Source organism: Corvus brachyrhynchos, unplaced genomic scaffold (genome assembly GCF_000691975.1).
Source record: "Corvus brachyrhynchos isolate BGI_N302 unplaced genomic scaffold, ASM69197v1 scaffold93, whole genome shotgun sequence".
Lineage (NCBI taxonomy): Eukaryota > Metazoa > Chordata > Aves > Passeriformes > Corvidae > Corvus > Corvus brachyrhynchos.
In genome coordinates, this window is record NW_008237273.1 from 1354081 (window position 1) to 1379074 (window position 24994).

Below are 24994 nucleotides of genomic sequence, written 5' to 3' on the forward strand. Positions count from 1 at the left end.
GGCATTCCAAATTCCTCCCATTTGGCTCAACCTCAGCAATAGTATCCAAAAGTTAACACAAAAATCTGGTACTCAGATACCCTGTAATTTCCCTAAATGCCTCAAATATATTTTCTCTATCAAATGTAAAAAGACTAGGTTTGTTTTAGGATATAAACCAAATCTGAAAAGGGAAGATCATGGGAACTTTTTCAACTCTTGAGCTATGTTTATGCTAGTAAATGTACTACTTATCACTGAGAGCAAACTGGACTACTGCCATTTTCCTCCCTTTACACATATAATGCCGAAGTGTGTTCGCGTGTGTGCGTGTACACATATCCTGAACATTAAGACAAATCTGAAAAAAACCGATCACACTAGTACACATACTGGCAGCAGACCTGAGCCTACCTCCGTAGAGCACAAAACCAGTCATAAGGAGAGAAGACAACACTGCTTGGCAGGATCCTCACGTTATCTCCTGTTTACATGCAAATTTTACTTGCTCTTCTCACCTCAACTAACAAATCAAGACACAGCTCGGAGACCAAGGTTGCCCATGCTTTCTTCCATTTGTCAGTCCTGGCTAATGGTACCGCCTGAAGACAAACCATATCCATAACAGCTCCCTGACTACCAGGAAAAGTTTCAACATTTTCCCACAACAGAGGCTAAGGTTGGAACAGAGAGGCTGGAAAAAACCATTGCTTCTTTTGATTAAGAAGTTTGAACACACCAACGTAAACACTGTACACACACCCACTTTTCTTGTGTCAATTTCCAAAGTCATGGATGGTTACAACTGGAAAGACTGGACATCTTTAAGTGTCTGTAAGTTCCTATATATTCATGCTATCAATTCACAGCATGTCCTTAGGAAGGCTATCTTCTTATACTTTCAAACCAGCTCTACCACAATACATTTGGGCAAGGAAAAGACAGTCTTTTTGCACATTCTCTTACTCTTGTGTGCACATTAGTTAAAGTATCCTGCAATAATGTTCACATGGGAAGCCAAGGAACATCTCGTATTTCAGAAGCAGCTAAAAAGAATATCCAGCAAAAATAACCAGCCCTTTAGTAAGTACGTCTGCCTGAAACAAAGCCAAGTTTCAACACATGCCTGTATGTTTTAAGCACTCATATTGACTAGACTTTTTTTACATTATTTGGACTGTCAGCCATAGTCGTATCAAAAGGAAAAAAGGAGACTTAAACACTGAAAACAATCACACTTACGATCAATGAACTGATGAATAAACTGATGAATTTGTAAATCTTTCACAAAAAGTTAAGTTTAAACTATCTAACACTAAACCTAAAAGCCCTATCTGTCTGAAAGATGCCAACATCAGCACTGTATTTCACTGTACACCGTCACCATTAAAGAACACCTGGAAGATTTGCAACAAAAACTGCTGTAGCTCCCAGCTGTCTAGCAAAAAAACCCAATTATCCAATACAGCCTAAGATTTTTCAGAGTATACTCCTCCACAGAGGGTGCCACACACCATTTTACTGACAAACTCTGAGAATAAACATTCCATTTCTTCTGCATGTAAAATCATTCAACAATTTTTGCCTTGTACGTTACATCATATGTTCCAATGCTATATTCATCCAAATTCTACACATTTTGTTTTGTTTTTCTTAGCCTGTCCTGCATAAATCCAATCTTGTTCCATATATATATATATATAAAAATTATTTCTCCCTTTTTCCCCACCAAGTGGCTAAGGCATGATTAAGCCTTTCTAACCATTTACGCATCTATTTAAATTTTCTATGTTTACATGCAGGGCATTGAAGCACTCCTTTAAAATTCGCTTGCTCTCTCCTCCTCCCTTTTCTCCCCAAATTCAGTCAAAAGCTCATTTTAACAATAAACTGAATGAGCCAGGTGAGCAGCAACAAGACACAAAAGACTCTCCAACAGACAAGGCTCAACTTATTGCAGGTATTCTGATGTTACCTAACACAGAAAAACAAAATCTGCCCCTAATTTTTGATTTATCTTCACTCCCAATATAATAAACTGTACCTTACAAGCACAGAGCTGTAATCCTACATACTATGTTTTTCCTTCAGATTCCTAGATCTTTCTTTAATGTAAAGTGACGAAAAATCATTTGCCTCTTTCAAGGATCAATCTTTCAAATCTCTGCAAACCTCAAGGGTAGCTTTTACTATACAGTTAATCACTTAAACATGGCAGGCAGGAAGAAAAAAAACCATGAACTAGAATTACTAATAAAAGAGAATGAGAAGGGTTTGGATTTGTAATAGTTGGAAAACTCCTTTTCAAACAGGAAATACTTTCATTCCTTAGAAAGTGAATTTCTGCATCAAGTACAGCAAAGAAACAATCCAGGGATAAATTCAACTGACTTATAAGGAAGGATAAAGATGAAGAGAGAAAAACAGAACTTTGTCTCAAGTATCATTAAGATGCTGTCACATTTGAATCTACTTCCCAAGCGTTTCCTGAAACAGCAGTGCCTCTTAATTCATCTTAGAGATGTGAAATCTCAGCTAGTTCAAGTTTCTCCATGTTTGTATTTAAATTTTCTTATCTTTTTCTTTATAAAGCCTTCCAAAAAGCCTTTAGGTCTCTAGCAACAGATTTATCCTCTTTTCCTCTTGCGGACCCCAATTTTCTTATGCAAAATGGGAGAGTCTCTTTTGTCAGTTGTAGCATGCCAACACTTCAGATTCAGAGCCATAAGCACAGTAAGTCGAAACATTCTAAGCAAATCTTCAAAATCACAAAGGACTAAAAATTATGTTTCTCTAGTGATTTCTGTTCATGCAATGGAACACCCCATACAAAAATCCAAAAGCTGATGAAACCAAATGGCCTCTCGGCTCATTACTACTTCTCCGACCATAGCCAAGAATGGGTGTCAAGAGAAAACAATAATAACAAGGAAGAATACATTCAGGCTTCACACATACATTTTCTCCATTTGAAATCATGCATCACTGAAAATTATGAACGAATTTAAACAAGCAAAATTTGAGCATTTACCCAGGGCTGTGGATGCCCCATCCCTGGCAGTGTTCCAAGACCAAGCTGGATGGGACTTTGAGCAAGCTGGTCTAGTGGAAGGTGTTCATTTCAAACCCCCATGGCAGGGGTTGAAACGACATGATTTTACGGTCCCTTCCAGCACAAACCATTCTGTGACAAGCAGTAACTGCTGCATTCTAACTCCTTGGCCACCTTTCCTAGTGTAAACTTCTCTCATCACTTCCTGAAAATGCACAAGCTTGTGATATCCACAGCACACTGCACCTGTCAGTTTCACAGTACAGTTTCTGACAGAGTGAAGATCACGAAGACAGTTTTGGGCTGCATGCATAACTTCTTTGCTAATATCAGGCCTCTAGCTACATCTTCTGCTACATAACAGAGCAGCTGAGGTTGGAGGGCACCATGAAATTCCCCTTTCTGTCCTGAATTCTAGTCAGCTTCAGTGTCCCTCCCTCTCACCACTTCACACCTGAAGCAGAAAGGGTATCTCAAGCACTTGGGCAGTTGAAGTTTGAGCATCTTAAAAGGATGGAGACTCTGAGTAGTATCACCCACCATTTGACCATCTGCACAGTTTTGAAAGGAAAAAAGAGGTTTGGTCAGTTCAGTTGGGACTTCCAATACTTCCTCGTGTGCCCATTACCCCTTGTCCCATCAGTGGACACTACCGAAAAAAGCCTGGTTTCCTCTTCCTTACATCTCTTTCTTACTTAAGGTAACTCAGTGTTGAGCTTACCACCAAAATAACAAACTGTTGCTAAGTATTTCTTTGTTAACCATGTGTAACTTTCTCACATTTTCTACAGTTACATTTAAAATGCACTTAGTGCTGGATGTTAAGTTACAATACATATATTGGTACGTCAACTACTATGTTTAAGTATGTTAATCTAATGCAAACACCTTCCAACATCAAGACCACGAACTAAAGTTTAACACACACCTATTTCAGCTTTTCCAGAGAGAGTAACCTCCCATTAAGTCAGTTATTTTTTAAGATTTATAAAACCATACCCATAACATAGTAATATTTCTTTGTTACAATATTATAATGGCAAAACTTAAATTAACATCATAAGCATTTGGTAGCTACCTGGCTATCTGTTTTAGGAAAAGCTGTCTGGAATAAATGAGCCATGCCATGAACTAAATCAGCAATGTAAACTCTAAAAATTTTACCAATAAAAAATTTATTTACATCATAGCCATCCCCAAACAACTTCCACGAAGTCAGGAAATCCAAAGTTGCCTGTTAAGTACAAAATGAGTTACCTCTTAAGTACAATTTCTCTCTATGAAATGTTAGCAATAATCTATTACTTTTCTCCTACTAACAGTGGAGTATTGGCACGGGAGGAAAAGGAAGAAAAAGAACTACCCCCAAAAAACAGATTTCAGAAAGATGTTAAAAGAAGGTTTTTGGGTACTGGAAAATGGCTCAGAAAAAAAAAGTTGGACTATTCTAAGTATGACATTAAGAACAAACTGCTTCGAATTATAGTAATCAGCACCATTTAACATATTTTACAGAAATCAAACAATATAGTCAATTCCCAAATAGTATTGCGAGAAAAAAAGGTGCCATTATTGGTAGAATCCCTTTTTTTCCAAGGCAGTGGGAAAACAGAATGACAGAACCTTAAAAAAGACCAAAGGCTTTAGGCCTGCAAACACTTAGGCAAGTACGCAGCTTCATTCATGGGCCTCAGATGGTTTTACCACTATGTTCAAGAATTTGTATTTTTGGGCCTGAGGTGTTGGAATTTTTGGCTGTTTTTAAAAGAAACCTCATGTTTCAAAGAAAACTATGTTAATAAAGATACAAAAGGTTTCATTAAGCTAATAATCTTTAAAAAATAAATGAACAAACTTCGAAAATTTTTTCAAAACATATAAAAAATACAAGTGCATGTATTAGACTTTTAAGATATCTGAGGGTGCCAGAGGGGAGGAGGGGGCTGCAATTTTTTCAAAACAACATCCAGGTGTTAAAGCACAGTTCTCATTGAACTCAAACTACAGTCCACAACTGCTCATAACTGCAGTAAAGGCAATCCAGACTCTCCTTTTATAAAAGCTTAAGCATCACGAGGCAGGATTAGTTGCATACACAGCATGAGCAACCTGCTTGCCAATTTCATGTAGGAGACAGTGTTGTCACTGACATCACACAGAGATGTTAACAGTTTTGACCTTTTCTTAAGCAGATAAAAACCCCCAAAATAACATAATAACAGGGCGAGGAAAAGAAAAAAAGAAAAAAGACACCCACAAAACCCAAACAAAAAGGTGAAACAACAACACCTATCTAGAACAAAGCAAGTGAAAGAAAAATCTGCTTGAATTACAATGTATTAAATGACTAACAAAATCTTATTCAAATTTTTTTTTGCAGGAGGATTTCATCATGAGACTTATCTCAAAACTTACTAAGAAGAGTGAATTTACACCTTCTAATTTTTTTGTGGAATAGTTTTCTCCCCTTGGTTCTAGGAACAACTTATCTTGTTGTTACATCAGGTATTTTACAACCGGTAAGTAAAACCTGTTGGATCTAATCAAAGAAATCTTCACTCTAGTTTTCCACTCATTGTCCTTTACAATCTCATATTCTTTGAGGTTTCAAATTTCTAACGACATGGAGGAATTTCCCTCTCTCCTCCAAGCTGTAATGCTACAGGAGAACCAGGGTCACCAATGTTTGTAGACAGCCACGACAGTTTCTGTGTCTCACAAGAATGTTAATACAGAACTGCATCTGCAGGCATATAAGTCAAAGCATACTCAATTAATTGGTTAAGGACTTGTGGGTAAGACTGCTTTGCTTAACACTGCAAAAATACTAAACCTAAAACACCTGGTGAGTATGTGCTCACCACTTGTCCCACACACTTCCCCTGAAATTTGATTCTTGACAAATACCCACAGTACATCTTCCCTCCACAGAATGAAGAAGACAGAGAAAGTCCAAGCATTTACTATACACACTTTCAAAAAAAACTCCTACCACTTCCCTCACCCGACCTAAGGCAATTCTACAAGCCAGGAAATGCCTGCAAAAAGCATTTAAAATCTGAAAAGTGGAAGACCAACTTGAGCTAACCACTGTAGACTATCCATATTTTGGATGAAAAAGACCCTCTTTACCTTTTTTTTGTTTGTACTCTTGCTGATTTCAAGGCCATGCCTTCTCAAGTTAACCCATTCAAAAGCTTGGAAGGGAGTTCAGTTGCACTGACACTCCATGTATTTAACTTCTGAAAAATCCAATCAATTCGTTTCCAACTATATACTATGCTGAAAGGAATAACTACAATTTCATTATAGAAAGTCATATACAGTTTTAAGATTTTTAATCAAATGCCTTATGGACAGGTAGATTCTAAGGACTCGTATGACAAAAGATTGAAACTTCAAATTACTTCGCTGCAACCTGAGAGGCATAGCATGCAGCACAATACCATTGACTTCAATTGGTGCCTTACTAAAACCACTTCAAATAGGCCTTTTTAAAAAACTTGTCAGAAAAATTTTGCATCTGGCCCCATTCATTTGACTTTAGATGCAAGATAAACAAATTGACCATTATGAGAGACAAATTTTTGGACATGTGATTTAAAACCTTCTTCTCCCCTCACCTTGTGTAAATGAAACACCTCTGTATTCCATATTTATTAACCCTATCTTGATGACACCAGAAATCTCTCTCCATTGCTAAAATTTGTCCTGATGTCACATCCTGTCTTTTGAACACTGCTGGCGCCTGGGAGCAAGCAAAAGGAGAAGGCAGCAGACTATTCTACCTTTTCAGACACTCAGTGAAGACAAGAGTTGTCCTTAGTGGACAGAAAACAGTCCTGGTACTTGTGCTTACTCTCAGCAACACAAGCCAAGAATTTTTTTCTTTGTTGTTAGTGAGGCAACAAAATCTGTAATCTAAAAGATCACAAGTAACTACGGCCACAACTTCTTTTTTTTAAATTATTTTACATGAGCATAAAGTCATGCATCCTGAAGCCAGCAGAAACATGGAAGAGGACTCTAGACAGATGTAGTAACCAGTTGCTACTCTACAATTTGGCAAGAGTATTTCATTTTTGCCAAGTAATTGGCACCAGCCTTCAGGCTTATATGAAGAAACAGTGTTTGCAGCATTCTAGCCCAACCATGTTCTACCATTGTCAGGAATGCAAAAAACACCCCATGATCCTAACAATGCTGTTCCTTGGCTAGATGCTGTGGAACGGTGCTTTAGAAGTCTGACATGCTGTACCAAGTGCCAGAAGCACCGCACGTTTAAGCCCTGCCCATTCAGAATCAAAAATTTATTTTACTTTCTAGGATCAGGAAGATACCCTTCTGCTGTAGAAGAAAGACTTGATATCTGCAGACAACTGCTCAACTTCAAATTTCCACCAAATTCAGGCTGAGGGCATGAATCAGGAAGTGATGAGTTATAAATAAAAAATACTCACTATGAGAAATAAAAGCTTGCACCGTTTTTATGAAGTCAGGACTGTTGCCAAGTTACGAATTTCTTACGGAAAATGAACAGGTGGTTCAGCTTCAGTATGGATCAGCACCTCTGTAGAGTGTTAAAGTCGTGGTCTTGGTATACAACTGTCAAAACCATAAGAAGTAGCCTGAGTCAGTGCTCACCTCTTTTGTTTATCCCTAGAGAAATGTAACACTGCATCCAGTTAAATCTGTCACAGACATACCAAATCAATAATGCTGTCACATTTTAGTTACATGTCCACCTGCAACCGTAATGCTATAAAAGCCTACTGAGTTATGAGCCTGTAGTAGAGAGAATTCTGAGCACTGGGCAGGCACAGCTCAGCTCCCACACCACTGACAGACCGCAGCTTACTCTCCATCACTAGTATACCATTCAGTTGATGAACACTGCTATCACTGTGCCAGTGTGCCAAGTGGAGGCTCTTAAAACAGCACATTGAACAAAGTGGCATATCTTTAAGTGTCACTGTAATAACCTTCATCACTCCCATCAGATCTGGAGACAAAAGAAAGAAAAGGTTGCTCATTTTGGTCAAATACCATAGAAGAAAAGATGTTATGAGGTCATTTCCCTTTTTCCCTGCAAATATCAAACCCAAGAAGTAGTCTTATTATTTATTTGGGGATTTAAGATTACCAGTCAAGAAACCAATTAGTTTAAATGCTCTCACACAAAACCAAACCAACATAAAGAGTAAAAAGCTCAAGGATGTACATAGTACATAAAAATCATACACACAACTTGCATGGATACCACAGATACCTGAAGGTGTAAGCCCAACTTCGGCATGACCACACTAGAAGTTTTTAAACCCCTTGCTTAGTTGGGCAGTGAAGTTTCCTGGAGTACCACATGACTTTCATACTGGTAACTTTGCAAGCATTGAAATAAAGAGGGAATTCACTGCTCTTCAGAAATGTACAAACTCTAAAAATACTAAGACAGCTCCCTTTCCTGGCCTTCCTTATCCACTGAGTAAACAGAGTATCACAGGCCACTTCAAAAAAACCAAAATGTATCACTGGAAAAAGTGAAGAAAAAAGCTTTTTTAAATATTACATTATTTTCTTTTTAAGTGAAAATAAAAGCTTTCTATTACCCTTTTCTTATTACAGATCTGTATGGTTCCTAGTTGGCAGATAACCATTTGTCAGCTAGAGTGGAAAATTTTGCCTAAGATTTGCAACTTCCTTTGGATCTTAAAAATTAGTACTGCAGTCTCCTGTGCATGCTGCATGCTCCCATGCTCCAAAGTCTGCAGGTCTCAGTAGTGAAATTCACTAAAAGTACAGTTCTACAGTAAGTTAAACCTTCTTGTACAAAAGTGTCAGAGCCAAGACCACAATACATCAGCAGCAACATCAAAGCAATACTTATGCATTCAAGGAATTTAAGGATGTCTTTTGTTTTAACACAGTATCTCATCTTGTGTGACAAGCTTCCACTGAACAAGATGAGCCATCCATTTTGACAGCAGGCTGCACCCACACTTATCAAGTCACACATGCACTCTACTAAGTTGTTTGCTGCGTGCATGAATCCAATTGTATTTACAAGAGCTCTGAGAATAAAATTAGTTGTCTAAAAGCCAGGACAGCAATCCTTGAGAAAGTGGAAGATGAGAACGACGTATTTAAGCGGGGTGTTGAGCAACTCCAGAAGAGCTTATTTTCATCCATAACTAAGGCACAGTAAGATTAGTCATAATGCACTTCAGCTTGGTAGATGAGCTCACAAGCTGCAAATCACTTTCTGCAGCTAGAGACCTTATTTTATAGATGTTTAAAAGGGATCACGTTCAGGGTTTTTTTGCTATAAACTTTACACAGGAAATAATGACATAGCAGCAGCAAGTACAAAGAAGTGGTATAAACAAGACCTCTTGTAAGGACCCATTACCTTTTAAAGTCTCTCAGGCACTCTTAGTGCTCACAGAAAGAATGGATGCACTTCAGATTCTTACCCAAGAACTACAATGCAAGCACAAGTGCAGGATACGCATATTAGCAAATGGAAAATAAACTTCTCTGGGTGCCTCGTCTAGTGAGCAGAGACCAAGATAATCAGAAATGCCACATGATTGCTAGTTTAGAAGCTGAGAATGAGGACAGTATGGAATGAAAAACTCATAGAGGCACTTCACCTACCACAGACTGCACACAGTTCCTTTGCACAAAGACAATCAAGGGGAAAACTGCAAACAAATGAGACCACACAAGCACATAAAGTAGAAGATACACAGCAAATGCACCCCCTCCTCTCCTGTGGACTAGCTCACAGGTCAGAGATGCCCACAAATCACAACAAACTACATCAACTTTTAATTTAATTCTGTTTCACAACACAAATAAGATCTCAAACTTATTTACTACTAGGAACTTGTGGAAAGTGAAATCATTATAGCCATGATGTTACAGCAGACAACTGGAGAGTCCCCATTCACATGCCAGTTAAGCGTGCCACAAGTCTGAAAGCTACTTGAGATACATCCAAAGTCTCCACCCGGTTACTGCTCCACAACTGAATGACTTTCTAACCATTTGGAATGTAAATTACATGAGAAACAACTTAAGCTATACAATGCTTAAACTATCAACTGCACAGTCAAGTTGCAACCAAGTTACCTGAAGTGATAAATCCTCTAACGACATCGTTTGAATGGCAATTCAGTTCAGGCCAAATATTAAGTTGTGCAATTTCTCACACCTCATTGCATAGAAGTATTTGCACCAAGTATTGGTCCTTCATCTTGGATCAACTGCATGGTTTCCATTTCTGGCAATGCTTTTCAAGAAAGGGAACAGAACTGCAATACAAAATTCACAGAATCCAAACCCTTACCAGCTACTTTTAAACAATTCCATCCCAGCAGGGATATTGTTAGCTCACTGAGAAGCCCAAGAACTGAACCTTTTGCACTGCTTTATAAGAGGGACAATACTTGTCAGGCCAAATTACAGATACTACCAAGAGAAATCATGAGACCACATTCAAATATCATAAACCGAGAAGAAATAGCTATGTCTTAAAAACAAGTTTTAGTTACTGAAAAAGACCCACAGTCTATATGACAAGCACACACACAAATCTTCAACTGTTTCTTTGATCTTTAACAGATGAGTGTGAAAGCTGGAAACCTACTACGGGTATAACCAGAGAGGCTAAAACCCATTGAGAAAAAACAGGTTTAAATCAAGAGATCTGGAAGGAATGAATTTAAGACAAATCCCTCAGCTTATTAAAATGTCCAGTCACCTCCAGATACCACAAGACAAGGGCAAAATAAAGAAATCAGTCTTTTTACTGACAGGAGTGCTCCTCCTGGTAGCAAGATGAATGGCATTAATTCTTGAGATAAAAATCTCTTTCAGAGATTTGCAGAATAAGAGCTAACAGGAACACCAAGATTTGGTAGGGCAGGCCAGTACTAGAAGTGTCCAGCCTTACTCATGCATCAAGCTAAGTTCAATAGCAAACAGAAGTTTCACTGCTTCTTGAACAATACTAACAATCCAAAAGAAATCAGCAGCTTTCTAGAACCAGAAAGAGATCAGAGACAAAGAAATCAGATGTCCCTAATCTATTAAAAATAGCTTGGGTATCTGCAGGCCTACACAGACCAGCAAAAGGATGATTACTGGAACAGAATTGTTAGCCTCTGCTATGCTCAGCATGCTGTACTGGGTCATTGATTTTTCTGGGTCTCAAATTTTCATTTTTAAGTTGGATCATTTTTTCCTTTCATGCTCTACTGTATTTACAGCGTATAGACTATTGCCAACTAAATGCTCAACACTGGTTGCAACAATATGGCCTTGATGCCCCTGTAGTTGTTAAATACTGGAATTTTCATCTGCTACCAACTGGTTTTGTCACTTCACCAAGTGACCTGCAGTTCCACATCTCTTCAGACACGCATACAGACATGGCAACAGGTCTCCTATTCATGGCAATTAGGTTCTAATGCCAAGTCACATCCCTTTAAATGCTATGTTTTTGTAAGAAATTACCTTCCTGCACTTGCTATTACCAAAAGCCACTGAATGGTAACCCAGAGAACACTCCTTCCCCACATCACTCCCCTACACTGGGCTCTGGGATAACCTTACATATATAGTCACATGTTTAGAGTATTCTGTACAGCCAAGTGAAAAACAAGACAAATACAAGTAAGTTAGTGCCACCAGCTGCTCATCAGCATAGAAGAAAGAAAAACTCCTTTGTGGGGATCCAGTGGTTCCTAACCCCTGGTTTCCAAGTAAGATTACCAACATTTCCAAGAGGGCTTCCCCAGGCAACCAAGAAGGTATCAAAGTACAGCTTCTGTTTGGCACATGTAACTTTTCAGTCACAAATGGTACCCAGACAAGTAATTTGGAGCAAGACTTCCAGAAGACAGCAAGAGCATCAAGCTTATACTCACAAAAGAAAAGTAACTGATCCAAATTTTCCAGAACTGAGGTCACTTGGACTACTTACTCACACTGCTGCATAAGTTTGCATGAATTCTCCTTCTGACTTACTAGTAATTAAGTTCATATTAATATGTACATTTTGGATGGCATGATTTAAATGTACTAAATTTTTTAAAAAGTGCAATTTCACAGTGCAAGTACAGTATTAAATATCCTTAAAGTAGACAAGGTCCTTTTTAACTTTTCTTCAATTGAAAGGTTTCTAAACCCTATTTCCTTTTTGTTCCTTTGAGAAAAATGGAGAAGCAATTAGCATTTACAGCTTAGTTCCTGCTTCCAAAATACCCCTTTAACTTTTTTTATTATTTTTATGGTGGATATAAATCGCACCAAATTGTCAAATCACAGCTATTTTCTATGCTACCTATACAAATAGGGCTGATCTCTGGCAAGCCATAAAACAATTATGACTGAATTCCTGTAGCCCTTTGATATTCCAGCTTGCCTGTAGGGCTTCAAAGCCATCTTAGGGCAATGCTAAAAATCTAATTTCCAAAAGGCACAGAAGGAAAATAAGGCATATCAATTCTCACATGTTCAAACATGAGCACACCAAAACCTTAGCACTGGGATGATTGTGTTTGAAAGTGACTTAGAACAAACAGATAAGATACAGCAATGGTTCAAATCAACACTGCTTCACAGAAGGTAAAGATATAGACACCTTGAGAAAGAGGGCATAAGGCGCACTACACCTGATTCCCCAGCACTTTCTGCAAGTTGGGAAGCACATTTTCCTGCTTGAGCATTCAGCTCTTACCCCTTCTTGTGTGAAGGCAAAGAAAGGGGTGATGAATAATCATAACCCATAAAGGGAAATGCAGAAACTGCCTAAATCTGCAGAGGAAGCAAAGATATGATCCTTCCCCCTACGGTACTGATATTGCCAGTAGCAAACTACAAATACATAGACATTCAACAATGACAGGAACCTGAGAATTTATATAGGTGTGCTTTACATTTCTATCATTATTATTTTTAATATGGAAGGGTCTCCCCCTCATTTAAGCTGGGGATGATGGTTCTTTCTGTACTAACATGATTTCTGATAAGCATGAAAAAATCTGAGAAAGGCAAGGGGACAACACTATAACCCCTTTAAACAACTCCAGCAATACTTTTGCCTCTTAACCTGGAATTTCAAAGAGATTCAACCGAACAAGTTGAAGTCTCATTACTATATTTCTTTACATGAGAGAAGCTTTCATATTGGCCAAAGAAAACACTATTTGAGTAATGTAATTCACATTGGCGTAGACACACAAAAAATGCATAACATCTTAAAATTCCATGCTATTTGTCTGCTGTTTTTTGGTCGAAAGCTAAAAAATTTTTGCCAGTAATTCCTACTGTGCACAGGCACACATGAATGTAAATACACAGAGTCAATATTAAATCAGAATTATGGACTCTCTACTCTAGACTTGTATAAATGAGTACATGCATAATTTGTATAAATGAGGCACATGCACCCATGTGACATTTTTTCTCCTCACAGGATGAATTTGCAGGTTCTAGAGGTGCTACGGAAAATTAGCAACTTCCAAAACCACCAAATCACAAAAACAAAACAAAACAAAAAACCAACAATGACAATTTCATTCTAAATCCATCCTCTTAAGAATAAGTACCAATCTGGTGATCTCTGACAAATGGATCGGTCAATAAAGTGAATATCAAAAAAGGGAGAGTAACCTTTAATATTTGGCCTTTCCTGATTAGAACCCACCTTCCATCGTTTTGTGGCACTTTTGAAAAAACATGCTTCTCATGATCATTTAGGATTTTCACTAATTTTTATGAAGTCCACTCTTCTTAACTTTGGGAAGGAAAATGGCAAAAACCCTTTCAATCCCATACCTGGCCGTTGCTGGAGGCATTTTGCACGAAGGTAGTGTATCCCTAATCTGCAGTTAAATCACTGGGTCCCCAATGGGCTGCCACACTGGTTCTGTGAAAACTGTTATAGAAATGGTTTAGACACCAGCTATGTAACATTAATGTACAGTAAAACAGGCTGCATAAAAATGTATGAAAGAAAATAACTCTGTCCGGAGAGCAGGAAGAAGCCTTATCTTCAGTGCCTGATTGCATGCCAGTCTAATACACCATTAATTTCCTTCAGTGTCTTTCATACAAAGACACAGATGCCAGTTTTCTTTATTTTAGAATAAAACTGTTCAGTAAAAGAATGTTCCAGAAATTTTCTGAGTTTAGAATAAGTGATTGAAGTTTCAAGGCAAACAAACGGATCTAATCACTGCATTAGGTTCCAAAATCACTTATTGTTATAAGCTACAACAAAGCCTATAAAATTACAATATATGTAGACACATTTACAGATTGTGTGCTAGCTCTGTATCTTAAAATAGTACATACATATCAAATGCTCATTAAACTGATTTCAAAAACCAGAGGTTAATTAAGATTTTAATCAAGAAAATATTGTTGTCTAAATCTAAGGACAGACTACAAAGGAAGGAACTTAAACCAAAAAGTAAAAATTTTCATTGTCTAGAATACACATATTGACAACCTCCCAGATCTAAACTACGCCTAAACACAAATTGAAAAAAACCCACAAAAACAAACAAACAAAAACCCCCAAACAAACAAAAAAAACCCCACAACCAAAAAAAAAAAACCCCAAACACCCAAGCCACAATTTAAATATTCCATATTGAAACACAATAGCTACTTTTAACTGTATGCTTAAAATGTCAATCTACAAGCAGTGTATTAGTATTTCAACTAAAGTAAATTTCAGTTCAGGCATTAAGACAAAAATGTAAGGAAATATCTCTGCAGTCCAAGATCAGTAATCCAAGACAAATAAACTTTTGTTTCAATACCTGCAAGGTCTGCAGCAATTGTTTAACTTTGCCTCTATTAAATCAAAATTCAAGGAAGTAACCTAATGTAGATCTGCTTCATAGAAACCAATTTGTTTCTATTTAGTTTCCAGGCAACACCCACTAGAAGAGCAGCGCTAGGATGGGATAGCAGTGCCTGCAGAAGCAAACACGTATTTTACTGAGGGTGGCTGCCTTACTTGATTTAGGTTCAAGGGCTCGTCTTGGCGTATTTGCACACAACTAGCAAAGACACTTAAAGAGCTTGGATGGAGTTGCTTCACAGTAATTGATACACAAATAACTTACAGCATTTTTCAGTCAGCTGTAACAACTTTTATTAAAAAAAATTACCCAGGGAAGATTTATACAGAGAGTAATAAAAGCCAACATTGCTAGAAGAAAGGATACTAGGTAATTACAGAGACTGGTTGGAGAGTTATTACCTCCCCATATTTGCACAGAGAAGAGTTTAAGACCACAAGATAGGGAATACATTTGTGCTCTAGTTGCCTTTTTCTTAAGAAAGAGTCTCACACTAAGACCAACCCCAAAAAACCAAAATTACAGCCTGAGAAGTCTTCCCGAAGTATCCCTATTCTTCAAATAGTAAGGATAATGCAAATGTATTGCTATATGGCCACTCCTATTAACCGAACTGTAATGAATTAATGAGTAGACTACAAGTTAAAAGTAGAATATTTTTTGTTGAAAAGACATCACAGCAATATTCTGCAGAAATAGGTTAAAACCTGGCACAACTGAAAGGGGCCAAAAAAAGCCTCACCAAATTTAAGTTGGGACCTTTTGTTTTAGAATATTTACTAGGTACAAGTGGAAGCATTTACAATACTCACAGAAGCCACACACTTAATTAAAAAACACTTCAGACACATTAGTGACAGCCAGGCAAGGAAATAACAACTTGAGTACCAAAAAGATTTAGTCTTAACAGTGCAGGAATTTTATTGCAGACAGGAGCAGACCTTTGCAGCTCTAAGGGACATAACCTTAATAGTAGCAACAACAAAACAGATTAGGAACCTTCACATATTACAGAGGAATTCTCAAGAACATTATCTTCTGATTTCTGTATTGCAAACATAGATTTCTTTGGAAATCTCTCAAGGAAAGACTAAACAAAGCAATACGTTTACAAAACATACCTTTTGGGGTTTTTTTAACTCTCAAAAAATATATTATGCTTTCTAAGTATTTTCCTTATCATATTCCTTGCTATTGCTCTTGCCAATGCCAGCTCATTATTTTTTAGATATCTGAAATTTACCTTTTGAGGACTTTTTTGTATAGTTAACTGACCTTGCCCAAAACTAGGTCAACTGCACTTCCATCCTCTTGTCAGCTACTAAGTTTAGGGAACAATTTACACAAATACTTTCCACATTCACTCTTCCAACACAACAAAACCCATCCACAGCCTTCCTCCCCATTTCTTAAAAATTCCAGATCCTATGCAGAGTTATCCACTGGCAGTATATGTTCACCTCTGTCTCCTTGTAGGCCTGTCCATTGGGCCACTCCCTCGCATGCTGCCTGTGCTGCACAGAAGCCAGGCTCTGGAATACAGCGCCTGCTGGGCCAGCACTCAGCAAAACAAAACCCCCAAGCCCCGCGAGACACAGACGGGGCAAGCAAGCGCACACTGCACGCAGGACACGGACCCTACACAGCACCTCCTCTTACTAAGCACTACTCTAGTGAAAGGCAAAAAGTGGATATTGGGTGCAAAGGGCTAGGCATTGGATCTAGCTAAAAAGAACTAATCTTACTATTCTGCTTATTAGCATCCATTTCTTTCCCCTAGCAAAAGCTTATGTCACAGAGACAAAACACAACACCACCTCAAACAAACATGCAATGGTGCACTATTCTTTTAAAAGTTAAAGGTTTTCAGCTTTTTATTTTTAGGGATATTTAAAAAACCACTTTTTTAGAACTATTTCAAAGCAATATTCATTAAGATCTTTTCACAGAAACAGGCTGGAGACTGTATACATTTCAATATACATTACTCTTTAACATAGTTTTGCATTTCCTTGTAGCCATATTAAGTCATTTTACAACTTGAAGAGTGTCCAGAATTACAGTGTGCCCCCAGGCTGACCAAGAAGAAAAGAACTAACAAAACTTAAACAAAACAAAAAAATACCCAACAAGTCAACAAAAAAAAAAAATTGAAAAGCACAAAAATAAAAATCATCTGGCAGTATCCTAGCTAAAAATACCTACCCTTGGATATTACCACTGATTTGTGCAGCTCCATGTTCAGAGAGCACGCAAGATTTCAAGTTTAATCCACCTCTCTCTCCTGCTTTTCAGTAAAGCATGGTGCTAGTGCTGTGATGACACAAACTCCCACTGTGTAAATTGTTTTTACCAAGTTCTTCAATAAAATATTCACTTGGAATTTTCATTATGTAAAATGAAATGTGCATATTTTTTGTTATTATAGAGCCTTGTACTGGATAACAAGAGGAATTAAAATTCCACTTAACCATTTAATACCTATCAATCAAAATTCTCCAAGAAAAATTCATTACGAGAAAGGCTGCTTTGAGTAACAGCAAACATTTTTGAACCTGCCATTTTTCCACACAGATGATGGAAAACAACTTGACTGCTGGCCTCTAGCCCACAATGTCAAGTAGTTCTGTTTCCACTGAATCTCCACATTATTCCTTCCTGGATTACTTGCCCTTTAAAATTTGCACATGAAAGGTGAAATATTGTCTCCCTCTAAGTACACATAGTCCTCAATGTCCCCTACAAGCCTACACCTATCTGTCAACCTCTATTTCAAGATGTATGTTATGTTCACATTACTACTATGTAGAATGAGCAAAACAACTAGTGTCTCACTGAATTGGGTGGAATTCTTCTGTACAAGCTTTAGAACACCACGTACAAATAGTAAATTTAGACTTATTGCAAACCACAGTATATTACAGGAATCATCAGCAAAATCAATCCACATCACACTGCTCATTCAGTTCTGCTCTTGTTTTGCTTTGTTATGTATAATTCCCTTTGTCATTGTAACCATTTGAAAATAGAAACACCTATGCTGGTATTTACCTTTATGAACAAGATGCCCTATGAAAAATACATTCATCCTACTGTGTATAGTCATACATTGTTTTACATAGAATTATGGACAAGTCACTGAAGTCATACAATTGCAATTTGTATGCATCAGCTGCTCAGAATATGTCTGAATTGCATTTAAAAGAAATTACATTTGATCTTTTAGATGACGTTACAGCTGTCAAGACCTCTGTTACTAGAGTGTGCACAAATTTTAAACTCAAACTCATATGGCACCACTGGGCTCATCCAGGGAGCTCAGAGAAACAAACCTGTACTCCTCTAGAAAGCCACAGTCAGTACAGTAGTTTGGCACAGGATGAACTGTGTGATACAGCCCATATTTGGCAAGCAAGGGAGAGAGTTAAGCCAAAGATACTGATAGGAAACTCTCTGATGACATACATATATAGATTTAATTTTAAAATCAATTCCCACACGGATATTTAAGTAAGCATACAAATATTTTATATACTAGTCTATTCTTCCAGCCCCTTATATACTAAAAGGCACATCAAAAATGCAAAAATCCCACAAAAAGCAAACAACATATTGAATTACAAGCAAACTGTTTTATGACAAGATGAGAAATCATAATTTTCATACAAACATATACAAGTGATAGAATTTGACTCTTCCTTTGCCTTCATATATGCCTATCAATCACTTCCAGGAAGGGAAGAAACAGGATGATCACCTATCAACTAAATTCTGCTGTTTAAAATTGCAGGTATTCGTCACAAGAATCTCACAAAAATTCATGTAGTCAAAATTCAGCAGCCTATGGACCTAATTCTGGATTAAACATTTATAAATTAACTGTGTTTTCCCCAGCTATTGCAAGCATCATCAAAAGGCTTTACATTCAGGTTGCCCCTATCAAATTGTCTTTTTTATAGATTCTACCAGAACAAATGACAGATTAATCCCCTTCAACATTTCTCCCCAAAACTTGCATGAAAAATTATAAAAAACCCTAAAACCAATCTCAAACCAAACACAAAAAAACCCCAATCCTAACCATACTGCACAACGTTGTTACAAGAAGAGCCTTCATACTTAAACAGTACCACAAAAATATAGTAACAAATCTATGTCCAACATTTTACAACTTACTAAATCTTAACTGACATAATTATGCCTGCAGTTCATATTGCCTAACCTGTAATTGCAAAAAATACATGGTTTAAACATTTCTGACACATTTATTTTTCTAAGGATAAAAACTCCACAGATGTAAATAGAGTCACAACAGTAAATACTGAACAACACAGTTGTTTTCATTTTCTCAAATACATGCTAACAAATTTAACTATCTCCAGTTTTAATACTGAGGTATCTTCTCCCTCATCTTACTAAAAAAAAATGTGATAGATTTGATCTTACACAGAGTAATCTGGTTTTCTCTAATTCAAGCAAGTGTTATTCCACAGCTATCCAAAAATCTTTTGTACAACAGCCCTGAAACTACACTTCCTGCCATCTAAAATCTAGAGGAGTTACAATCAGCGAATATTAATATTGTAGCTTTAGTAAGAAGTAACTAGAGTTTCTTAAAACTAAAAATACTGTTTCAGCAACTAAATGCTATACAAATTTACCCTAATGGGAAATAAATAACCAAGGTTAATCCTTTAAAACTTAGGAGAGTCAGAATTGATTGGCAGTTTCTGACAGAAATCAGCATTTGCCCTTGCAGAAACATGCTTGCAGGGAGAAGAAATGTAAATAGAAGTAGCACCCTTCCCATGCAGGGAAATGAAAAAAGCACACACTGAACACATAAATCACAAAATTAAACCACATAAACTGTGCAAATAGACTTTAAAAGGTTTCTGACACTGGAAGATGTAGCAGCCCTATTATTTCCCTTTTTTTTCCACACAGTTTACTTCTGAATAAAGCCTAAATACTGGCTTTGAATGTGATTATTTTTTGAGCCATATCAGCGAGGGGAAATTATTTATTGCAAATCGGGTTTCCTGTACACATAGTATCTTAAAATCAAAGCCACCAAGTATTTACTGATGTCACTCGTGTCAATATAAAACGTGATAGCTTCCTTATATTCAAATTCTTTTCACTTCCTTTTAAGTCTGTGAAATGCCCTTTTGATTTGCATCTGGCTGAATTAGAAAGTTCACCTAAAACCACATGTATTCTTGAAGCCATTCACCTTTCTATTCAGTAGTAGCAAAATTAAATCTCAAGTTTCCTGTTAAACAAATGAAGTTCTTCACTAGATATCAGTCATTTCATGTGACCATTTTGCAACTAAGAGCAACAACTGCCCTAAAAGATGCAGTATCAAACCCGTATCTGTTAGATGGATGAAGAAGAAATTCCTGTGTGCCTATCATACTTAGATAGTTAGGCTCAGGCAAATTTAAGAGAGGAAAAAAGCAAAGAAAACGGACCTAAAACTACTATAAGTTCTTACAAGTATAGCTAAATATTCTACTAAAATACATAGCACAAAACTGGTTGCCTGTTTAGTGATCTTGATGGTCTGCCTGCACTAACTGGTATGAAAGGAAAACTTCAGTCATCTGGGAATAATCTGCTTGTGAGTCCCTATCCTCACACCACTCAGTTCACTAAAATTAATTGAGGTAAGACTCTCGTTGACTTTAAATGGAGCACAAAAAGATTTTTTTTTTTAACAGTTAAAAATCATGGAAAGGAAAAATTATTAAGCAAGAACAGCAAAAGGCATCTTTTACAGTAGCTAAATACATTTCAAACTGTTATGATTCATTAAAATCTCCTTCTGCACTAACAGACAACCTTAAAGAAAACAACCAATGCTGGAAATGTGAACTTTCTAGAAGACTATTACAGTTGGTCCTTCCTGTAGAAGAATACCAAACAGCTTTACTTCCACCACTTTGCCATATCACTGTAAAACTTACTGAACTAAGAGATGCACTAAGCAGCGTTGCTCTCAGCTCCACAGAGAAAAGTAACATCTCCCACTTTTAAAGTTACAACATTCCAGTCACCAAACCAACATTTTCACATTGACTAAGCCATTAGCACAGAAGTACTGCCCACCCTTTTTTTTTTCTTTAATAGGACAAGTTTAGTTTGTCAAAATGTACTGCTGATTAACAAATTTAACTACTTGGAACACACTAGTTCCAATACTGTTTTTGAGGTGTGCTTATGGGTCATCAAAAGATACGTTTCCTTATCCAACTGAAAACCTGTAAGAGAAAGAGTAAGTCAGGCAACTGTTGAAGAGCATCAGCATTTGTTAGGCAAGAAGAAGAAAATATTTCTACATTGCCTAGTATCCATACAATTAACGAGACATTATGATGCAAGAACAACAGCTCCTCTTATGGAGGCAGTATAGCAGTGGATGAAAACTAACCACCATCTGGTGACACACCTTGTTTCACAGACATGCTTTAAAATACTTCACTTCTACACACACGACTGTTTTCTTCACATGAATAATGGAAGGTAAGTAGCACATGCTTTGAAATAAAGGTAGAATCTTAAAAATTCTCTGTACCTTCTCTTAATCAATTTACATCAGCATCACAGACAAGATTTGCAAACAGCAGCATTTGTGACTGCATGATGATCCTAGCGAGCTTTTGTCTAGCAAATGCTACTCAAAATTGAGTCTGGGCATGACTCTACTCTCTTTAATGTGACAAGCAGTCTGCTCTCTACCCCCCCCATGAAACTACTCATGGAAATCAGACAGCAGGAGCAGGCCATTAAATGGGATGAAGTAAAAAGAACCAATCACTGCACACTCCTGTATGCTCCACCATGCAAGGATAAACTTAGGCACTCAGTCATCGTAAGGCAAACAGAAAGCAATAAAACCACTGCCAAGCTCAGGATTTTAAGGTGAGACAGACTGAAAGATGAAGAATACTATTTTATTAGATCACTCAAGCTTATCTACACTTTGTCCCCTGTTAGTCACCATCACCCTTCCATCCTACCAATACACACAAATCAACCTGCTCTGCACTCCAGTGACTGACCACCACTCCTAGCTACGTTGCCACCTTAAAACTAATGCAGCTTTGGGATATAGGACCCTGCTTGCTCTGTAGCAACTATTAGCAGAACAAACACTTGGACACACCTTTGCAAACTCACTGCCAACATCTAGTATTTCCAAAATTTCTAGCATAAACAGATAAGCAAAGCCACAGTTGTAGCTGGCAAACTGACAGTTTATCCAGCTATTCTCATAAATTTGCTAAGCAAATGACCTGGCAATAATTTATCTCCCTTGCCTCCCTTGGTAGCTGGAATTACTGCACCCCTAATAAAAAGGGATCTAGCAACAGAAATACTTTATGAGCTAATAACACCTGTGTTAGCTTGTTGATTTATTATTTTCAAGCTGATCCATGAGCTGTACAGATAGACCTAATGAACTAAAATTTTTCCTAACAAGCATACATCTTAGAGCAGCCACTCTTATCATGAATGCAGAGATAAAAAGAACACTTATCAGACACCTAGGTGTTATTATGGCTAGCAGTTTACCAGTACTTGCTTTTGATTAATATTGTACACCTAATTTCAGCATGCTAAACCCATGGCTCAGGAGAAGTTTGCAAAATTACCAAGTATCTCCAAGTGGTAAATTTTTCTATGCTAAAATAATAAAGAATGTAACTGCAGACAAAGTGATGGAAAACAGGTAGTTTGACTAACACTTCAAACATGCATATAGTTCCTACTAAATATGCAACACTTGAGGTATCAAACCAAACTATCAGCACTGATTTACAGAGACCAAAAAAAACCTTAGAATACTTCTGCCAAAAATTTTAACAATATTTCTAAATTAGAAAGACAAACTGCTCCCATTTACAAGGCACACATTTCCACTACCCTTTTAAACACTTTTCAACAGCACAAAACATTCTAGGTAATTCGTATGTGGATCATTCCCCCAATGTGATTTCAAGGACCTGAAATTTCTTCAGCATCAGTAGTTTTAGGAGGCTAAGCAAAGCCCAGAAGTGAATGGAATGCCTACCATCCAAGTCATAATCTGTTGAATGAGACTGGCTGCAGAGTTCTCCTACAATCCAAGGCATATGCTAGAACTGTACAAGTCCTCTCCCAGCATATATAAAAAGGCATCCTTCCCAGCAGCTGCCACATCATGAAAATGATGCATACAAACAAAACCCCAAAATAAACACTTTAAAACAATGACTTAAATGACTGTATAACTGAACTCAGCAGCTGGAGAAACAAAGCAAGTAGCAAATGATGTATCCCTCACTTGTAGAAGTCCTGGACTATACTCTTATCAGCAAGCTCCACATCACACCTAGCAACCAAATTTGGGCAGCAGACTAATGTTCCTGGAGGCCAGACAGAAATTAAATAAATATAGCAGATAATAAAAGCAGAGAGGACCACCACCAACCCCTATGCAGACCAGGCTTCACGGATTAAGCATATTTTCTACCACTGATTTCATACAATACATCATCTAATTCATTGAATATGGATAATACAATCACAGCTATTTAGGCTACTTAGACCTGTTCTCAGGAGTTTTTCTGCCAAACTGTTTAGATTGATTTAAAGTCATGGTTTTTTGCACAAGAAATAGAAAAAAGCAAGAGGAAGACCTGCCAGGGCAAGCTGGGCAATTTAATTCAACAGTAATACTGCAGTATTCCATACAATTCACTGAAAACTGTTTGTGTAGTACTGCACTGATTTACAACAGATCTAAAAAATATACTGACTCTATGAAAATAAAGGGGAATTAATAGCATATACTTCAGAAGATAAACTCTGGAGCATGAAATACTCTAATTCTTACGCTCTGAGCAAAGGAAAGTATTCTAGAGAAAACACAGTAACTGACATAGAAAAAGTCACAGCTTGGTATTTCCAACTGAGAAATATTAAATCAAACTGTATGTTTTTACCCTACCACAAAACAAAGCTTTTTTATCTCAACACTGAAAATTTTTGTCTTTTGCTCCGTGAACATTCATTTTATCCCCACCTAGTTCCAAGCAGACAGTATTTATGATGATGCTGTTCTAAGGAACCGGAGAAGTACTAGATGCCAGTAAAGATTACAGATCAAATGAAAGATAACTCCTAAGCATTGTGTCTTTATAGATAAATAAACCTGCTCACTTCTTTTATTTGTACTGTTACCTCAACCAATCCCACTAAAATAATTAAGACAAGCAAAAGCTCGGGAAATAAATCTGAAAACAAAAGGCTTCTTACATGTCTCCCAACCAAACTTGTCTGGGTACATATGCACCATGCATACACACCTTTTGAGACCCTTTTATGTACTGATGAAAAGATGAAGCCCAGGAGATGAACAAGCAGGGTGTTGAGGGAGTCCAAACACAAGTACCAAAATTGGAACAGGAATACATGTACAGGCATCCCTATTCCATTCATACAGGACATTAGGAGAAAACAACACTAGCCAGAAGAAAGTAACACGTGGGCAAAGATCGCCAGTGAGAACCTACGCTGCGACAGAAGCTATCTCCGTGCCACGCACAACCGAGAGACCAGAAGAAGTCGGGACCCACACCCACGGCTGGACCAAGCTCTGCGACCACGGGCAACCGCGAGTGGACATCCCGCAGCAGCAAGTGCGTGACGGGGCAGAGAAGAGCCCCTCCCGACCCCTTTCAGCCCTACAAGCGGCGGGAGAAGAGCCCCGGCAGCCCACCACCGCGCTGGAGGCCGCTTTTGTTCTCCACCGAGACGGGTACAGACCCATCGCCTGCGCCCGCTCCGGGCCGCCTCCAAGCGCTCATCCCACGGGAGACCCCATTACCTCTTTTCGGCCTGGGGAAGCTCTCGTGCAGGTGAAAGATGACTTTCTCCACAAAGTGCTGAATGTTGCTGTGCTCAGGCCCTCTGACAAACACCATCCAGTCGTGGGTGAAGCCCTCTACGGTGGGCTTCTTCCTGACCTGGGCTCGGTGTCCCAGCTCCAGCTTCACCTGGACGGCACACTGCGGGGGAAGCGGCGGGGTGAGGG

The 24994-nt window shown here is 37.9% G+C and overlaps 1 protein-coding gene across 1 annotated transcript in view; it reads right to left on the bottom strand.

The window, feature by feature from the left end:
• The window catches only part of MLLT3 (MLLT3, super elongation complex subunit), a 123314-nt gene that overhangs the window by 96774 nt on the left and 1546 nt on the right, over positions 1 to 24994 (bottom strand). The window contains exon 3 of the mRNA XM_008630867.2: positions 24788 to 24968. Coding sequence (XP_008629089.1) covers positions 24788 to 24968 — 181 coding nt within the window. The remainder of the gene's footprint in view (positions 1 to 24787; positions 24969 to 24994) is intronic.